Below are 20,045 nucleotides of genomic sequence, written 5' to 3' on the forward strand. Positions count from 1 at the left end.
AGAAGGACATTGAGGTCCTTGAATGAGTCCAGAGAAGGGCAACCAGGCTGGGGAAGGGGCTGGAGGGCAAATCCTATGAGGAGCAGCTGAGGGAGCTGGGGGTGTTCAGCCTGGAGAAGAGGAGGCTGAGGGGAGACCTTCTCACCACCTCCACTGACCTGACAGGAGGGTGCAGAGAGGTGGGTGATGGTCTCTTCAGCCAGGGGACAGGAGATGGGACAAGGGGCAATGGGCTCAAGCTGTGCCAGGGCAGGGTCAGAGCAGATGGGAGGGAAAAGTTCTTCCCTGAAAGAGTTGTTGTGGCTGGAACAGGCTGCCCAGGGAGGGGCTGAGTCACCTTCCCTGGATGTGTTTAAAAAAGGGTAGAGGAGGTGCTCAGGGATCTGGTTTAGCTTAGGATGGGAATGGTTGGACTTGATGATCTTAAAGGTCTTTTCCAACCTTGTAAGTCTCTGATTCTCAGATATGGGCTGGCCCAAGAACATTCCAGAATAAACTCTCATGAGTTAGAAAAAACTTAACATCTCTGCAAAGCCAGAAGGTTACATCCTGCTCTTTCTTGGCTGCAATTGTATTTTAGTGAACCAGCCTGGAAAGCAGCAAGCTGCAGACTGAGGAAGTGTCTCCAGGAATGTCAGCACAGAGAGTCTGATGTGAAACCAGCTGGTGTACACACCTGGTATGGTCACCTGAATGATGTTAAGGTCTTCAACACCTGCAGCTGTGTTCACCGCTGTGTTTGTCGTGCTGCTCGCTGTATTTGCAATGTTGGATGAATTGATTTTTCCTACAAGTAAGAGAATCAATTACAAATAAATAAATAAGAGAAACCCAAAATTTGGGATGTCACATGTGAAGAAAATACTACAAAATAACAGGTATTTGCCAAGTTTTCAGAGCAGACCAAGTTCCATTTTCAGCAGGGGAGCATCTTCCAACCTTGGGGTTAGACCTGATGATCTCTTGAGGTCCCTTCCAAGCCCTAAGATTCTGTGATTCCAATGAGACATATGAACTGAAGGTTCACACTGCTCTGCCTTCCAACCAAAGGGGAGAAAGAGCTACATTAAAAATAATGTTCATGATAAGGATTAGTGGTGGACTCGGCTGTGCTGGGTTTGTGGTTGGACTTGATGATCTTAAAGGTCTTTTCCAACCAAAATGGTTCTATTTACCTTGACCTAGCTGATTTTCAAGAAAGTTTATTAAAAAAAAGGGTGCATGGAGCATCTATTCTGGTGTTTCTATTAGCAGAAAAATCATGTCACTTGCAGCTACTCCAGTACCACCTCCTGATCCACATGTTCACTGAGAGGAAATCCCTTAGTTCCACTGCTGAGCCGTGCTGTCCAGTGGCACAAACCAACTTAGTTCAAGTAACTCATCAAAGCTTTACTAACCCTCAGTAACAGCTAATATATGCCTCAAAACAGGAACAGGCTGCCCAGAGAGGGGGTGGATGCCCCGTCCCTGGGAGTGTTCAAGGCCAGGTTGGATGGGGCCCTGGGCAACGTTGTGTAGCTCCAGGCCTGGAGGTTGGTGGCCCTGCCTGTGGCAGGGGGGTTGGAGCTCTGTGATCCTTGGGGTCCCTTCCAACCCAGACCAGTCTGGGATTCTGTGATTTAATCCATGACCCCCCGGCACAATTTTCTACTGGCTACCTGCACTCCCATCTGTGGAGCACTTGGCATTTAGATGACCTATGCATCAGAGGCAAATAATTTATCTCTAGACCCAAATTATTTCTGTGAATCACATGGTACTGGTTACATTTTGATAAAAGATACCAAAGCAAATATTAAAGGCATGATTATTGTGAGTAACATTAAAAAAACTACTCCCTTGCTACAGCTGCATTTCAATTGTACCTGGTGCATGCTTTCCCCATCTTAACAAACCAAACATGCAAACCAACAAGCCAACAAGGTAAAATGAATCTTTCAGGAGTTCATTACCACCACAGAGCTCCCCTGATCTGGGTGTTTAACCCTTGAAGACACGGTTATTTAAAGTGCTAAGCAGTTGCAAAACTCACTTTGGGGGCTTCTAGCAGAGCTTTCCTTAACAGCTGCCTCAAACATCTCAGGCCTGCAAACAGATCAAACATTTCATGGGCAATAATCAAAATCACTCTGTTAACACTAAAGAAAATGCAATTCTCTGATATTAATTAATTAAGACAAGCATTAAGTGATACCCTCTATGCCAAACAGCCTCAATAATGGTTGAGGCTCTGCAATTTCTCTTGCCACTGTTTCTACAATGCCCCATGGGTATCTAAACCTCCTCTACACAAGTGAAATCAATTCTTACATCTCCAACCCAGAATTCTCCTTAGCTCTTACTAAACTGCCAACAAGTTGTATGAGCAAACCCTAAGTGCTCCAGGCAGTAGGAACTAAATCAGCCATGTGGTAACTGCAATGAACTACGAAATCAGGACTTAACTCTTCCTCGTAAAAGTCTGTGGGTGTCTCTCAGAACAAAGAGATGACTGTGCTCCACCTCTAGAAGAGCTTTCTGACCATTTCCTCATTTACTGGAATATTTTGAGTAATTCAGCAACCTAATTTTATTTTTTCATCTACATTTTGATCCTCAGAGAACAGATTATCAGAGACATATGGGAATCTTACTTTTTAATAATGAACTTTATCTTAGCTTTGTTTCTCAGGATCTTCTCTAGTCTTGGAATTCCAAAAGTAGAAGGTCTGCGGAATGGCACCCCCTCAGGAAGTCCTTCCACGTAGAAAACCTCTGGGAAGGATTCAAACAGTGCAAAGGGCACCTTCACGGGTTCAGTCATCCCCAGTGCCTCCCCTGAAATGCAAGAGAGGAAATGAGCTACCAGCAAGGTAACTGCTGCACCCAGAGCAAGAAAAACCTCAGGTATAAGTGGTATATAATAATCAGGACATGGATCCTAGATTAGGCAGAACCAGCAGGCTTTGACTATCCCCTTTGTTCAGTCCACTGTTACAAACAAGGCTGAGTGAGCTGGGGCTGTTCAGCCTGGAGAAGACTAAGGGGGGACCTAATTAATGTTGATAAATATCTGAAGGATGGGATGCAGGGGGAAATGGGCAGCCCCTTTTCAGTGCTCTGTGGGGACAGGACAAGGGGCAATGGCTGCAAGTTAGAGCACAGGAAGAACTTTTCCCCAGTGAGGGTGCCAGAGCCCTGGGACAGGCTGCCCAGGGGGTTGTGGAGTCTCCATCTCTGGAGATATTCCAGCCCCGTCTGGACGCCGCCCTGTGCAATATGAGCTGGGGAGCTGCTTTGGCAGGGGGGTTGGACCCCATGAGCTCTCCAGGTCCCTTCCAACCCCTATCATTCTGTGATCAAGCTAGGCAAAGGCTGAAATCATACGATGTCCCATGCATAAGCAGAGTGAAGGCAACTCAGATGTGCCAGGATGAGGAGTCACTATGCCTCTGGGTCATTAAAGTAGTAGTAATCCAGCCACAACTTCTCCATTTCCAAACCGAAATAAAGCAACAAGTAGAAATGTGACCCAGAATCGCAAGCAACCTACATGAGAATGGACTCAAATGAGCCACAGGGATTGCAGGACCTTTGGAACGAACATGTCAACACATCTATCTGATGCATGTTCAGAAGACAGACTCTATCTCAGTTAAAAATGATCAATAAACTTACCACATTTTTCATTAAAAAGATTTTCAACTTTCTGCTTCAAGTCGGTGATTTTGGCATTCCATGCCTCTGCCAGGAGGGAATTGGAAGAATTAAATCAAGACCAACAGATGGAATCAGTCCTTGAAGATGGCAGGATGAATGTGTGCCCATTCCCACCACACTTACCAAAAGAAAACTCTCTTCCTCGTGGCTTGAAACTCACATTGGACCCGTTGGTTTGAGAATTAGTTCGAACATCTGTTGTTTGGGGTTTGTTAGGACCTGGAAAAAACACATTACAGATATGCAGCAGAGAGCAGAAGACAGACATCATCCACAAAGAACACAGACGTGATTACTGAAGAAAACTTAACTTCCAAATGAAGAGCAGAATTAAAAAAAAGCCCTTAAGAAGTTCTTCTAGGGTTGTATTTAAGCATCTGATATTACCAATCACATCTCATTTCTTTGCTCAGGACTACAGCAGTTCCCACAGCTTTGCCTGGAATGAAAGCCCCAAGCAAGCTGTCAAACCCCAACATTTTACAAACTCATTTCCTGCATAAAATCCAGTATTATTCAGAAAAAAAACAAGACACCCACACGCCACACCTCCCATCCCCAACTTGCAGCCATTGCCCCTTGTTCTGTCTCCACAGAGCACTGAAAAGGGGCTGCCCATTTCCCCCTGCATCCCATCCTTCAGATATTTATCAACATTAAGAAGGTCCCCCCTTAGTCTTCTTCTCTCCAGGCTGAACAGCCCCAGCTCCCTCAGCCTTTCCTCAGAGGGGAGATGCTCCAGGCCCTTCATCATCTCCGGAGCCTCCTCTGGACTCTCTCCAGGACATCCCTGTCTTTTTTATCCCAGGGAGCCTAGCACTGGATACTAATGAAACCATTTGCCATGTGAGGAGCATCTATAGGTTAATTATGGGCTGTGAAAACTGAGAACAGAAAATATCTGAAGAAATATTTAATGTTGTTTCTTCCATACCTTCTTCAACAGTAACTTCAATCTCTGGAACGTTTGAATTGCCTGCAGGACTTCGGGACCTTCTTGAACTCTTTGGACTGGTTGCTGGAAGTCAATACAACACAAGGTATAATGCACAACCCCCTGTAATGTATAACCTGCCCAGCTAAGGAACTAACAGCTGAAATCTGAACATGCCAACAGCCTGAAGAATGACCTGTGTCTGCACTAACACAACTCTGCATTCTGAAGTCTGAACAACACAGAGGCGCTCACAGCCTGGCACAGCAGGTTTAGTGCTCTTCAAAAATAAAAAAGCAGGTAACCCATCCACATTTTCACTCTAGCAATTTGGAACAGAAGACTTCATTGCTTCTAAATAAAAGGAACAGCTTTGGTACTTTTTACTCTCTAAATAAGGAAATTATTAAATTCTAAGTATTTCAGAGACAAATTTAAAAGATTTCCTTTAGTATTCATAGAATCCCTGCCACAGGCAGGGCCACCAACCTCCAGGCCTGGAGCTACACAAGGTTGCCCAGGGCCCCATCCAGCCTGGCCTTGAACACCCCAGGGATGGGGCATCCACCCCCTCTCTGGGCAGCCTGTTCCAGCCCCTCACCACTCTCTCTGGAAACAACTTCCCCCTAAGAACCAATTTCTACCTTCCTGCCTTCAGCTTCACTCCATCCCCCTTGTCCTGCCAGTCTCTACCCTTTGAACAAGCTGATTCCCCTCCTGTTTCTCTGCTCCCTTCAGGCACTGGAAGGCTGCAATGAGGTCCCCCCACAGCCTTCTCTTCTCCAGGCTGAACCAGACCAGCTCCCTCAGCCTCTCTTCGTAGGGGACTACTCTCTTCTTGTATTGGGGCCCCAGCTCTGGACACAGGACTCCAGCTGGGGCCTCAGGAGGGCAGAGCAGAGAGGGACAATCCCCTCCCTGTCCCTGCTGCCACCCCTCTGCTGATGGAGCCCAGGATCCCATCGCCCTTCCCAGCTGCAAGAGCCACTGCTGGCTCATGGGAAGTTTCTCATCCCCCATCACACCCAGGTCCTTCTCAGCAGGGCTGCTCCCCAGGAGCTCTTCTCCCAGGCTGTCAATATGTCTGGGATTCCTCCAGCCCAAGTGCAACACCTCACACTTGGCAGTGTTGAACCTCATCAGGTTCACCCAGTCCCACCTTTCCAGCCTGTCAGGATCCCTCTGGATGGCTCCTTTCCTTCTGTTGTGTCACCCACACCACTCAGCTTGGTGTCAGCCCCAAACTTACTGAGGCTGCACTCAATTCCATCATCCATGTCATTGATAAAGAGCTCCGGTCCCAAGACAGACCCCTGGGGGACCCCACTTGTCACCCGCCTCCACCTGGACACAGACCCATTGACCACCACCCTTTGCCTATGTTCTGTCAACCAGTTTCTTATCCACTGGATGGTCCACCCATCAAATCCACATCTCTCCAATTTAGAGACAAGGATGTGGTTGGGGACTGTGTCAAAGGCCTTGCACAAGTCCAGGTAGATGACATCGGTCACCTTCCTTTTATGTAGTATTTTCTTAGAAAACTTCAGTTCTCAGCTTTAAGGAAATATGGTTCAGCTTAATGAGGTTAAATTCCTTTTCAGTCAGTTAAATTTAGTTTCATTTGGTTTCATTAAGGAACTGTGTATTCAGGTTACAGCTGTGAGGAAACACAGTGTAGGCCATTAACAGCAAAATAAAGAGATGCTGAAACTGGGAAAGTTCAATTTCTGTGCTGGAAGAGTCTTCAAGTTAAAAAAAAGTAGATGAACTTATGTTCTGAGTAACTTTTTCAAATAACAGCAGATTTTTCAAATAATCATGCTAGATCATCTTAAATAATGCCTTTGGTTTGCAACTCCTCTCTCTCAGCCTGCTAAGGGAGCAGAAAGTATTTACACAGTGATGGCTGCAAATAAGCCTTAATCACTTACCATTAATGTTTATTTTACTAGCCAGTCCTGGAGGCAAATAGGAGGTGACAAGCTCAGGCCTAAAAGTTGAACAGAAAACAATCCAATTAATCACACAAGTGAGAACAATAACCCAGCAAAACATTAAAAATTCTTTGGATTTCAGTTGAGTTCCAATTTCTATAACATCTTCTGTCTCTAAGGAAATTCTGATGGGTGACTCTCCATTTACTATTTTTATTAGAACACAAAGCTGCATCATCTACTCTGCAATTTTCTTCTAAATTTACTTCAAGCAAACTCAAAAAAAAAAACCCCAGGAAAAAAAAGGCTCCAGGTACAAGGCTTTTTTTTCCCCTAGCTCACTGATGCATGGAACATGGAATTTATCTATTTAATTTCATAAGGAAGGGATATCCTTATATGAGATAAACACACATGCAAAGTGTTCTTTGTTTCACAGAATCACAAGGTTGGAAAAGACCTTTAAGATCATCAGGACCAACCATTCCCATCCTAAGCTAAACCAGATCCCTAAGTACCTCATCTACCCATTTTAAACATACCCAGGGAAGGTGACTCAGCCCCTCCCTGGGCAGCCTGTTCCAGCCACAACAACTCTTTCAGGGAAGAACTTTTCCCTCACAACTGCTCTGACCCTGCCCTGGCACAGCTTGAGCCCATTGCCCCTTGTCCCACCTCCTGTCCCCTGGCTGAAGAGACCACCCCCCACCTCTCTGCACCCTCCTGTCAGGTCAATGTAGGTGGGGAGAAGGTCTCCCCTCAGCCTCCTCTTCTCCAGGCTGAACACCCCCAGCTCCCTCAGCTGCTCCTCAGAGGATTTGCCCTCCAGCCCCTTCCCCAGCCTGGTTGCCCTTCTCTGGACTCGCTCTAGGACCTCAATGTCCTTCTGATGGGGAGGAGCCCAGACCTGGACCCAGCACTCGAGGTGCAGCCTCACCAGTGCCCAGTACAAAATTTTGTAGTAGAAGGAGAATTTTGGCAGCATTTAAAGCCTTAAGTTTCTGGGAAGAAAAAAAAATCAACTAACTTGAAATTCAGGAGGACAAAAAAAATAAAAGAACTGAATTCCAAACATACTTTTTAACAACAAATTTGATTTTGCCACTTCCACGGACAATTCTCTCAAGACGTGGAATTCCAAACCAGGTGGGACTCCGGAAGGGGATTCCTTCTGGCAAGCCTTCGACGTACAAGTACTCAGGGTTTGATTCAAATACAGGATAGGGAACTTTCAGTGCCTCTGAAAGCCCCAGAGCTTGGGCTGAAAATAAAGATTTAAGGAGAGTTTACACACTCAAAATGGGTGGGGTTTTTAGCTCAAGTGATTTTTAAGAAGCTTGGCTTACAGAAGCTCTGCTACTCAGAGATAATAAGAAAACCCCAAAAGGAATATTTCAATAGATTTTCTGTTATTTTCTGCAGGATAATTGTAAATGTCTCCACAGAGCACTGAAAAGGGGCTGCCTATTTCCCCCTGCATCCCATCCTTCAGCTATTTATCAACATTGATAAGGTCCCCCCTTAGTCTTCTTTTCTCCAGGCTGAACAGCCCCAGCTCACTCAGCCTTTCCTCAGAGGGGAGATGCTCCAGGCCCTTCATCATTTCCGGAGCCTCCTCTGGACTCTCTCCAGGACATCCCTGTTTCTTTTATCCCAGGGAGCCCAGCACTGGACACAACACTGCAGGTGGGGCCTGACCAGGGCAGAGCAGAGGGGGAGGATCCCCTCCTGTGACCTGCTGGCCACACTCCTCCTGAGCCCCCCAGGATCCCATTGTCTCTCTCAGCCCCCAGGGCACACTGCTGGCTCATGGCCACCCTGTCATCTACCAGGACCCCTAGGTCCTTCTCCACAGAGCTCCTCTCCAGCAGCTCACCCCCAGTCTGTACTGATTCCAGCAGTTACTCCTTCCCAGGTGCCAGACTCTCCACTTGCTTTTGTTGAACCTCATTTGGTTTCTTGGATCATCATCTGTCATGCAATTGGAAAAGCTATGGCCTAGAATGCTGTTTTAAAGTCATTTTTGTCAGTTGTAGGGAAGAGTCAATAAAAACTACCTGACAGGAGTCAAGATTTCCACCTCTGCCCTAGCCTGGTTCTGGTGTTTAAAGAATTACAGCAAGACTTAAAACTCTTTTTACAGATGGCTTTTAAAAGACAGCAACATCCTAAACCAGCTCATTTCACATGTGACTTACCAAACTTCATATTAAATATCTCTTCTACTTGCTTTCTTAGCTTTGTGATCCTGACATTCCAATCTTCTTTGACTGAAATACCAGAAATAGATATATCAGAGTATTTCCCAGTTCTAGACTGGGAAAAAAAAGTGTCTGAATCTACTTCTTTCGAATACAAGAAACTGTCAGCTATCAACACTATCACTTCTGAATATACAAGGAGTAAGAATTACTAGCAGCAGCTGAAATGATACATGTAATTCCCTCTGCAGAATGGAAAATCTGCTGAAATACAGAAATTTAACATTTGCAATGTTGCCCCAAAGTGGGAGAGTTTGTTCTTCATAGCCTTTGGGTATTATTCTAGTGGCTCTTCCAAAGTTGGACTTAATTAATTAACGGCAGTGCATAAGAATAACAGGCTTTAGAAGAGAAGCTGAGGATGGAAAGCCTGCTTTGCTAAACATTTTGATCAGCATAGAATATCTTCCATTACGTTTGAGACTGGTGGGGGGCTGAGCCTAGGTGATTCCCTTCCAACCCAAACTATCCTGTGATTCTGTGTCTGTTCTCTAGTACAAATGAAAGTAAATTATAGGAGGAAATCATTTGTAGCTCAAGTAAAGAAGAAACCAAAGCCCATTAGCAGCAATAAAACACATTGCTTTTCTGACAAATGGCATAATTCATTACTTCTCATCATAACCCACTAATTACAACTAACTGCTCCTGAGCTAACCCCATTCAGAGCTGTGGCAGCATGCAGGAAGGAAACTATACATATTTCTCTTCTTTCCAAATAGTATTAGTGACTAACAGATTACATCACCTTCTTTGCTCACAGAATCACAAGGTTGGAAAAGACCTTTAAGATCATCAAGTCCAACCATTCCCATCCTAAGCTAAACCAAATCCCTAAGTACCTCGTTAACTCTTTTTTAAACACATCCAGGGAAGGTGACTCAGCCCCTCCCTGGGCAGCCTGTTCCAGCCACAACAACTCTTTCAGGGAAGAATGTTTCCCTCACATCTGCTCTGACCCTGCCCTGGCACAGCTTGAGCCCATTGCCCCTTGTTCCACCTCCTGCCCCCTGGCTGAAGAGACCATCACCCACCTCTCTGCACCCTCCTGTCAGGTCAGTGGAGGTGGGGAGAAGGTCTCCCCTCAGCCTCCTCTTCTCCAGGCTGAACACCCCCAGCTCCCTCAGCTGCTCCTCAAAGGATTTGCCCTGCAGCCCCTTCCCCAGCCTGGCTGCCCTTCTCTGCACTCGCTCCAGGACCTCAATGTCCTTCTGATGGGGAGGAGCCCAGACCTGGACCCAGCACTCAAGGTGCAGCCTCACCAGTGCCCAGTACAGGGGCACAATCCTCTCCCCAGACCTACTGGCCACACTGTTTCTGATACAAGCCAGGATGCCATTGGCTTTCCTGGCAGCCTAGGCACTTTCTAAATTCTTAGACTGTTAATGCAAGAGGTATTAATTTTAAATTTTTCTTTTGGTTTGTGCAATCTGAACTTCTTATTTGACCAATTTCATGGGTATTTAACACCTTCATATGTGTGAGTGTGTATACACACGTTTAATAAAGGAAACTGCTGATTAATTCTGAGGGCACCAGATTACTACTTTGCAACAGAATTATATTTTGCTTAAGAAAATAAAGGTCTAATTTCCTTTTAGCAAGGTAAAGTACAGCATCTGCAGTAAGATCCTCAGCCTGGGAAATGGTTTTCACTGGGCTCTAAGCCCAGGAGGACACTTACCTGCCTGACCCTGATAAGCTTGGTGGGCACTGGTAATCATAGAATCCCAGACTGGTCTGGGTTGGAAGGGACCCCAAGGATCAGAGAGTTCCAACCCCCCTGCCACAGGCAGGGACACCAACCTCCAGGCCTGGTGCTACACAATGTTGCCCTGGGCCCCAGTGTAATGCCAGCCTCACCTCTAAGCTAGTGTGAAAAATCAGCCTAGTACAAAAAAAGCAATGTTATTCTGAAGATATAAAGTGAGTCCCTGCACACCAGCTCTTTCAGAAAGAGGATTTGATTAGATGGCTTTTACTGCTGTCATCAGCACCTGCTGTTTTGACTTCATTGTCAAATTGCCAGTTATCATGTCAAATTTGACAACAATCATGGTTTTGGCAAGAAACCAAACCAATCAACGCTGCCTTTTCCTCTGTTCCATACTGAACACAGTCTTTTCTACTGAGCTGCCCTCTTGCTGAGTATGAGCCTTCTCCTAAAAACCACCAAAATCCACAAGACATGAAGACATAAGACAACTACTGATGACAGGATTATTAAAGCATGGGTTTTTTCTTTCCACAGAGAGCTCAACACAATCATTTCCTGAAGCTGCAGATTATCTAGTGAAATGTCTGTGTGAGTAAACCCTAGCAAGCCCTGCTCTGGGTGTGTGTTACTGCTCCTAATAGATTTGTACTCTAGGTTGTACGCTTTTGTAGCAAGAAAGTATCAATACCTAATTCAGAGAAATCAATCATCTTGGGAAATAAAAACAAATCTGGACTCTCTTCCTGTCTTAAAAGTATTTCACACTTAGAAGAAGTCATTACAGTTCCATACCAACAGAGAAAAAAAAACCAAGTCAGCTGTAACCTCCTGTAAGACTTCAGAGCTCTGAGTCACACCACCTCTCCTGAGTGTAAAGGCGACCCATCCTGCTTTTCCAAGAGCTGGAGTGCACCATGATGAAGAAAGCCATCCATGCTCATAATGATCAATTTATTCTGCTCAACCCTCACCAAGAACACATCAGCACACTCATCACAGAAGGGTTACTTCTTGAAAAATGTTGTATTGACCTGAATTTGTGACCAGTCCATTCCATTCCCACCTGTCTTACCTGGGGTATTTGATCTGGGTTGAATGACTTCGGGTGACGGGAGTGTCAGCAGCTCTGGCCTGCAACCAGAAAGTGAGGAACCATAGAATCCCAGACTGGTCTGGGTTGGAAGGGACCCCAAGGATCACACAGTTCCAACCCCCCTGTGGCAAGGAGGGCCACCAACCTCCAGGCCTGGAGCTACACAAGGTTGCCCAGGGCCCCAGACAACTGGCCTTGAACACCCCCAGGGATGGGGCACCCACCCCCTCTCTGGGCAGCCTGTTCCAGCCCCTCACCACTCTCTCTGCAAAGAACTTCCCCCTAAGATCCAATTTCAACCTTCCTTCCTTCAGCTTCACTCCATCCCCCTTGTCCTGCCAGTCTCTACCCTTTGAACAAGCTGATTCCCCTCCTGTTTCTCTGCTCCCTTCAGGGACTAGAAGGCTGCAATGAGGTCCCCCCACAGCCTTCTCTTCTCCAGGCTGAACCAGCCCAGCTCCCTCAGCCTCTCTTAGTAGGGGAGCTGCTCCAGCCCTCTGAGCATCTTTGTGGCCCTCCTCTTGAGTAATCTGCCCATGATTGACACCAATTAAACACTACTACTTATTACAGCTGTTACTGAAGAGTTTGCATTTCTCTATTACATGTTTTACTCTGGGGAACGTGCTCCAAAGCTGTTTTGGAAGACTTGCCCAGATTGGAACCAACCACTTGAAAATGCAGAACATTTAATCTGCCAATCTGGTAGCCAGACACCAAATGCTTCATGATTTAATAAAACCAAGTGCTTGGCTAGACAAAGTACCCCAACTTCCCCCCAAAACCAATACTATGTTTAGGCTCTAAACCAAACATTTACCTTTTGATGACAAATTTGATTCTGTTGCCCACTTGAATGATCTTTTCCAGGCGAGGGATGCCATACCAGGAGGGACTCCTAAAGGGGATGTTCTCTGGCAGCCCTTCAACATAGAGCTCAGTAGGGTGGGCTTCAAATTTTTGGTAGGGAACAGCTTTAGGTTCAGTGCTCCCCAAGGCCTCAGCTGTTAGAAGAACATACACCCAGTAACTGGACAGTTCAGACATCACCCTTATTAAAAGCTAGCTCAGCCACCAGGCTCTTGCCAGCAAGAGTGTAGATCCTGAGACAATGCAGGATATCTAAACCAAACACAGTCCAAGTCTCAGAGCATGAAAACCATAAAAATTTACTATATTGTAGCTTGTTGCTATTGGGCAGACACAATGGACATTACTGGGTTCCTCACTGGGGGATACCAGAGGGTTTCTGCCAAGTTTTTATCCTATTATAGAGTACCATGTAATACTTTATTCTAGCTCTTGTGAAGTAAGACTTTTTATTAGAGATAGCACAAAGATTCACCTAAAAATGTTCTAATACTAATTTTAATGATACTGCAGTGGATGTAAGTAAGGAAATAGCAGTTTTATTCACCACCAAAGGAAGACCAATCCATGTAGGAAGGTGTCCTGGTTTTGAAGCAGTTACAAGAGCTGTGCATGTAAGACTTGATTATTTTTTTTTTTTAAGTAAGAATTTACACTGTTGTATCATCAGCAGAGGAATACATCCCTTACCTCCAACTGCCAGGATTTTAAATATTAAAAAAAAAAAGCTGATCAAAGGTTTCATTCATGCAGGAAATACTGAAAGCTGCCTTAGAGAAATGCAAAGCCATAAAAGAAAATAATAATAATACTGTACTCACCAAACTTTGTACAGAAGAGTTGATCCACCATCTTTCTCAGTTTGGTGATTCTGGCATACCACTCCTCTTTCACTGCATTTGAGTGACACAAAACACACACATTCCCTAGTTATATCTTTCAGTTGTTCAGTTTATAGCAGACATAACCAGCCCACATTTTCAAGTAACCCAGAAAATACTATGCAGAAGAATTATGGAACTAGGAGAATCGAATAATAAAGCTGTACAAAAATCCACTGAAACAGTGACATCCTCTTGCTACAAAACATACCCTGTGTGACCTGAAAAGCCACAGTGCTTTCATCACAGAATCACAGAATCATAGACTGGTCTGGCTTCACTCCATCCCCCTTGTCCTGCCAGTCTCTACCCTCTGAACAAGCTGATTCCCCTCCTGCTTCTCTGCTCCCTTCAGGGACTGGAAGGCTGCAATGAGGTCCCCCCACAGCCTTCTCTTCTCCAGGCTGAACCAGCCCAGCTCCCTCAGCCTCTCTTCGTAGGGGAGCTGCTCCAGCCCTCTGAGCATCTTTGTAGCTCCTCTGAACCCTCTCCAACAGTCCCACATCTTTCTTGTATTGTGGCCCCAGCTCTGGCCACAGGACTCCAGCTGGGGCCTCAGGAGGGCAGAGCAGAGAGGGACAATCCCCTCCCTGTCCCTGCTGCCACCCCTCTGCTGATGGAGCCCAGGATCCCATCACCCTTCCCAGCTGCCAGAGCCACTGCTGGCTCATGGGAAGTTTCTCATCCCCCATCACACCCAGGTCCTTCTCAGCAGGGCTGCTCTCAGACTCTCACTGTTCACCTTAACTACAGCCTTTGCTATACTTTTTACAACAGAAGCCTAGGAGTATGTCATACAAGATAATGGTGCTGCAGCAGTGCAGTTCCTACCATTCATATGGCTGAGTCCCTGTCTGAATTCCTCTGGTGTTACTAGAAATTCACAGTTCAAGCAGGCTGAGGTTAGCATTTTGGGATTGGGAGGGATTTGTTTGCTACCACTGCTTTAGGCTATACGAGCTTTCAACACTTGGCTTAATTGGACAATTAAAAAAACCCACCCTGAAGCCCAAGAGACAGAAGAATACAACTGAAGAGAAAGAAACAAGTGGAGGAAAGTAGTGCCTATAGGAAGCCACAATTCTTTCAAAACTTTATTATTTTTATTTCCACACATAACTTTTCTCTCCCAAGTTGAGGGGAAAGGAGTTCATGGGTGCTATTCTAACAAAAGTCTCTTCTTGTAGTTGTTTTTTACCTTTGGATGGGTGCTCAATGGAGAGAAAATGTGTAAGAAAATATTCCTGATGGCAAATGTGGTTAGGATGCATTTGTCACCTTCCCTGGGTGTGTTTTAAAAAGGGTAGATGAGGTACTTAGAGATCTGGTTTAGCTTACTATGGGAATGATTGGACTTGATGATCTTAAAGGTCTTTTCCAACCCAGTGATTCTCTGATTCTGTGTCTTTGCTGTGAAAATGGAACCCCATCACCTGAGTAAGTCAGATCCTGCAATTATAAATGTCACCATAACCTGTATGTATTGCATTTCAGCCCATCTAATGTTGGCAAAGAGCATATTTAAGCAATTATTCACCAAATACAGACAGTTCCCTGCCCAGTAAACTAGATCATCTCTGGGAACTACCACTTTTTCTCTACAGATACATATTTCCTTCTGACTTGCTGAATCAAAGCAGGTAATAAAGCATTAGTAACACTGCCCTGAATAGCCAGGGACAAGCTCTGGTCAATTTGTAGCTAAAGAAAGTTCACAACAAGAGGAGTTATTTGCAAGGTGTAAAGAGGAGAAGCAGCTGGCAGCCACTACTAGGACTGACAGACAGGAGATCACACTGCACTTGGACAGCTCAGATGTTTGTACAGACTTACCTCCTGCAACTGGCTTGTCCAGGGGTACATCTTCTTGTGTCAAATTCAAGAGCTCGTGCCTAGAAGATTGAAGACACACTTTGATAAAGCAGAAGTTCCAGCCTCAAGTTCTCCAACATTAAATTCCAATTAACACCAAAGCATCATCAGAGCTGTTTGGAACTCTGCTGATAAAACACATTTCTCATGCCTGATACCCATGTCCCCCTGAGCTGTACCATTTCAAGGTAACATAAGTATTCCACTGAAATTATCTCTGAGGTCTAAGAGCACTGAAATGAAAAATGTAGCCTCTGATAATTAAAATCTCAAAGCAGATATTTTCCCTAATACATCTAGTTGTATCTACATTAGAACAACAACAAACAAATGATGTTTCCCTCAGAGCTGAACTGGTTTCTGAGCTGCTCTGGTCACCACACAGCACAGAACTGATGAAGAGCATAAATTCATTGCTGCACATAGATTAATTACCTGATTTGAAGTGAGGCAGAAGGTACATCATCTTCCTCTTTTCTGCAAGCATTAGGATGAAAGAAACTGAGCATATACCTCTCAAATTTGAGGAACTAAGCACCTGTGCTAAAGGCAGCACACACAGAGGCATGGGCTGTCACTGCCACCGATTCTAAGCCTGACCACTGCCATCAGCACATGCCTATCCACTTTGAGAACTCTTGGACTAGGCCCTACACCACTGAACAATAGCAAAGTGTCAGGTATTACTCACAGAAGCCTCATCTGTGGTGTGACACATCACATATGTCTGACTCCACCCACTACCAAAGCTTCCTACTGGTCTGGCACTGCCACAAACAAGCACTGGATCTGCAAGTGCTCAGCAGCACTGGGATCCAGCACTGGCATCTGCAGGCACCAGCACCTCTCCCTGCACACTCTGAATTCAGGCTCAGTCCAGGTTCCCTTCCAATCCTACCTGCCTCTCTAGAAAGCAATGTCAGGGATCTTCTAGGCAAGACACCAAGGCAAGAAAGGATAAAAAGAGGAAGGAAGGAACCCAGAACATCTCATGAGTCTCATGTCCTCACTTCGAAAGCAGACAATACACTGCCAGACAAGTGTGGGCCAGTCACTGAGCCCTCAAGCAGCTGCTATGTACATCTAAGGTCTCCCTTCACTACACTATCTGATCTACCTCCAGACACACCAAGAACAAGCATCCAACAATCACAGGAACCAGGAGGTATTTTGGCCTCAAGCCTGCCCTGGCAGATGCTCTATACAGATACAGCCATAGACACCTTGATACAGCATTCCAGCAAGTCAAAAAAAAACCACAGGCTGAAATTCAAATTGGGATCATACAGTCAGAATCCCAGGGGTTGGAAGGGGCCTGGAGAGCTCATGGGGTCCAACCCCCCTGCCAAAGCAGCTCCCCAGCTCATATTGCACGGGGCGGCATCCAGACGGGGCTGGAATATCTCCAGAGATGGAGACTCCACAACCCCCTGGGCAGCCTGTCCCAGGGCTCTGGCACCCTCACTGGGGAAAAGTTCTTCCTATGCTCTAACTTGCAGCCATTGCCCCTTGTCCTGTCCCCACAGAGCACTGAAAAGGGGCTGCCCATTTCCCCCTGCATCCCACCCTTCAGATATTTATCAACATTAAGAAGGTCCCCCCTTAGTCTTCTTCTCTCCAGGCTGAACAGCCCCAGCTCACTCAGCCTTTCCTCAGAGGGGAGATGCTTCAGGCCCTTCATCATCTCCGGAGCCTCCTCTGGACTCTCTCCAGGACATCCCTGTCTTTTTTATCCCAGGGAGCCCAGCACTGGCCACAACACTGCAGGTGGGGCCTGACCAGGGCAGAGCAGAGGGGGAGGATCCCCTCCTGTGACCTGCTGGCCACACTCCTCCTGATGCCCCCCAGGATCCCATTGTCTCTCTCAGCCCCCAGGGCACACTGCTGGCTCATGGCCACCCTGTCATCTACCAGGACCCCCAGGTCCTTCTCCACAGAGCTCCTCTCCAGCAGCACCCCCAGCCTGTACTGATTCCAGCAGTTATTCCTTCCCAGGTGCCAGAGTCCAGTAGAAAACGAGGAGTGATTCCTTACTTTTTAATGACAAACCGGATCCGCTCCTTCGCTAGAAGGATCCTCTCCAGCCGGGGGATGCCGTAGGTGGACGGGCGCCTGAAGGGAATTCCTTCTGGCAACCCTTCCACATATAAATCTTCCACGTGGGACTGGAAGAGTGGGTATGGGATTGACACTGGACCTTTTGCTTTTATTGCTTGAGCTTTATTTAAAATAAGAAAAGAGAGAGAGAACAAAACCATTGTGTTAGCTACTCAAATGAGCTGTCTGACACCACATTACAATCAGCAGGCAGGCAGTAATCCCCCTCAGCACATTTAAACATGCAAGCCCTCATACTTGTGGTGGTATGGTTTTGTTTTATAGGAAAAAATCACTCTAAGTCACAGCAAAGAAGCTGCAGACCTGCATACATATGCAGATTCTCCTCTTTTGCCTTTACTCTGTAAACATTTAATAACAGAGACTGCACCTGTTAGTGTGAAGCTTCAGAGTATTTTGGGTTTGTTTAATAGCACATTTTGAAAGATGAAATTATCTGGACTTAATTATAAACCAAACATGTTTCGGTTCATTAGCTCTGATTATTGTTACTCCTCTTGAGTTACAAGACATTAATGCCTTGGAAGAGGAGAACACATCCCTTATTTTGGGTGAATTCTTAAAGCTTCAATGCATTTTTAGCAATCACTAATGAAATCAAAAATCTACTTCCAACACAGTGGAATAAAAGCATGGCTTTACTAACTAAATCTCTGAAGCAAATTAAAAGCAAACAACAGATCCACCCACAGCTGGAAAATAACCTCAACATATTTCCTGAAGTTCTGAGGACCATAATCATATCACTACACCTATCAGGCTGGCAAATACTGGAGAATGGCTTGATGGTTTGCAAGTACCAAGAGGTCTGATTGCTTTCTACTCACAAGGGTATGTTAATTTTGTAGGCCATGCAACAAGAACTCTCTATCTGACTAGGATGGGGCCCTGGGCAACCTTGTGTAGCTCCAGGCCTGGAGGTTGGTGTCCCTGCCTGTGGCAGGGGGGTTGGAACTGTCTGATCCTTGGGGTCCCTTCCAACCCAGACCAGTCTATGATACTATGATTCTATGACTGGTCTGCAAATAGTTTGGCTCAGTCTGTTGTTTTGCTATGGAAATGAGATGCAAACAATTATTTGAGGAGAGAAAGGCCAAATGAAGAGTTTGGTGATGTTGTGCCAGAGTTTCTGAAAGCAAAACTATTCAGCACACCTTTTCAAGCAACTTACTGTACCATGGGCCAGACATTGGTGCATATAACATGCTCACATTAACTCACAAATTCTTCAAAGCAACAAAACAATGTAGGTTTTAAAGGCCTAACAGTATGTTTGGGTAACATGTTCTTTCAGCCACCTGGAAGCAGAGCAGCTCTAGGTAAGAGAAGCTTTGAAAACACTGTGTGTATCTTATGTTCTGATGAGAACTGAAGAGCAAAAATTTTAGATACCTGTGACAAGAACTGTGTTTCAACTAGGCTTAGTTTCAACTGCCAAATATAAGCAGGCCAAAACTAGAGACTGAGAACAGAGGGACTAAAAAAACAGAGCCATTTAGAATTATTATTTCACTTAAGGACCCAATGGCATTACAGAAGAAAGGCTGGCTCGCTCAAATCCCTGTGCCCAAGACATAAGCACACTGAAGCTTCCAGGAAACTGAGCCCAACTGAAAAATAAAAATCAAGTTTCACACTTAGGTGCCAAGCAGGCACCCAATTTTGAAATGATTCTGCTTATTAAGAGCTACTTTTAAGTCCTGTGATACCATGTAACCTCGTGGTGCTGTCAGTACTAGTGTGCTCCTGAGCCAGCAGTAAGGCTGTGGTTTATGGTGCCAAAAGGACTAGCAGCAATTGTTTGGACAGGAGTGTAACACATACCATATTTTTTTTCAAACAGCTCTTCAACTTGTTTTCTCAAGTCTGTAATTCGTGCATTCCACTTCTCTGCAAAGGAAAGATGAGGAGATGTCAGAGAACAAATGAAACTGAGAATATCTTATCAAAATCTATGTTGCCACTAACTGAAACAGGCAGTGTTCTTTTACTGCTCTCTGGCACACAGGTCCCCGTGGAGTAAGAAATAGGCTTAAATTACCTTAAAACACAGGGATACATTGAGAAATAAATAGAATAGTATGTTTACTATCTGCACAAGTTTTGGAGGTAATCTTAAATCAAGTTTAAAAAAACCCCAACAATATAAACCAGGCTAAAGGCAAATCCAAACCCAGTTTCTCTTTGTTATCTCAGTCAGCAGCAGCACCATCGTCAGTTTGCAGCCAACGTTGATAATTATCTAAATTAAAATTCTTAATTAATGAAGCTGGATAAAGCCAACAGAGAGTGCATGAAGTTGTTTTGGTGTAAATCTGTAAACTATCTGGGTCGGGAGGGTACCATGTCTTCCTCTACCTTAATCCAGTATTTCTCAAAGTCCTGATGTTGCAAAACATCTCCATAAATCCTGCTTCTGAAAGGAGACAGAAATTCTCCAAATCCAATCTTGTGTGCTCCATGGAGAGCTGGATTGAATTACAGGATTTTAACATCTAATTCTCTGCCTGTGACAAAGAGTGCAGGTTTTCACAGCTCTTTGTACTCCCTCAGTTCTTGCAGGAAAACACCACAGCTCTTTTGTAGATGTTACCAGATGCTGTCTGGCCTTTTAAGAACGAGTTAATAAGCATGTCAAAATGGCATAGAATCATAGAATC

General features: G+C 45.3%; 1 protein-coding gene across 1 annotated transcript in view; it reads right to left on the reverse strand.

The window, feature by feature from the left end:
• Window positions 1–20,045, reverse strand: part of GTF2I (general transcription factor IIi) — a gene marked incomplete at its 5' end in the record, with an annotated part of 52,167 nt that overhangs the window by 9,012 nt on the left and 23,110 nt on the right. The window contains 15 exons of the mRNA XM_084273140.1: window positions 677–787; window positions 2,036–2,088; window positions 2,637–2,820; window positions 3,661–3,726; window positions 3,826–3,921; window positions 4,637–4,720; window positions 6,571–6,629; window positions 7,651–7,834; window positions 8,772–8,843; window positions 11,624–11,682; window positions 12,465–12,648; window positions 13,336–13,407; window positions 15,229–15,287; window positions 17,302–17,485; window positions 19,210–19,275. Of these exons, the coding sequence (XP_084129266.1) occupies window positions 677–787; window positions 2,036–2,088; window positions 2,637–2,820; window positions 3,661–3,726; window positions 3,826–3,921; window positions 4,637–4,720; window positions 6,571–6,629; window positions 7,651–7,834; window positions 8,772–8,843; window positions 11,624–11,682; window positions 12,465–12,648; window positions 13,336–13,407; window positions 15,229–15,287; window positions 17,302–17,485; window positions 19,210–19,275 (1,533 nt within the window). The remainder of the gene's footprint in view (window positions 1–676; window positions 788–2,035; window positions 2,089–2,636; window positions 2,821–3,660; window positions 3,727–3,825; window positions 3,922–4,636; window positions 4,721–6,570; window positions 6,630–7,650; window positions 7,835–8,771; window positions 8,844–11,623; window positions 11,683–12,464; window positions 12,649–13,335; window positions 13,408–15,228; window positions 15,288–17,301; window positions 17,486–19,209; window positions 19,276–20,045) is intronic.

Source organism: Gallinula chloropus (assembly GCF_964237585.1).
Source record: "Gallinula chloropus genome assembly, chromosome: 19".
NCBI lineage: Eukaryota > Metazoa > Chordata > Aves > Gruiformes > Rallidae > Gallinula > Gallinula chloropus.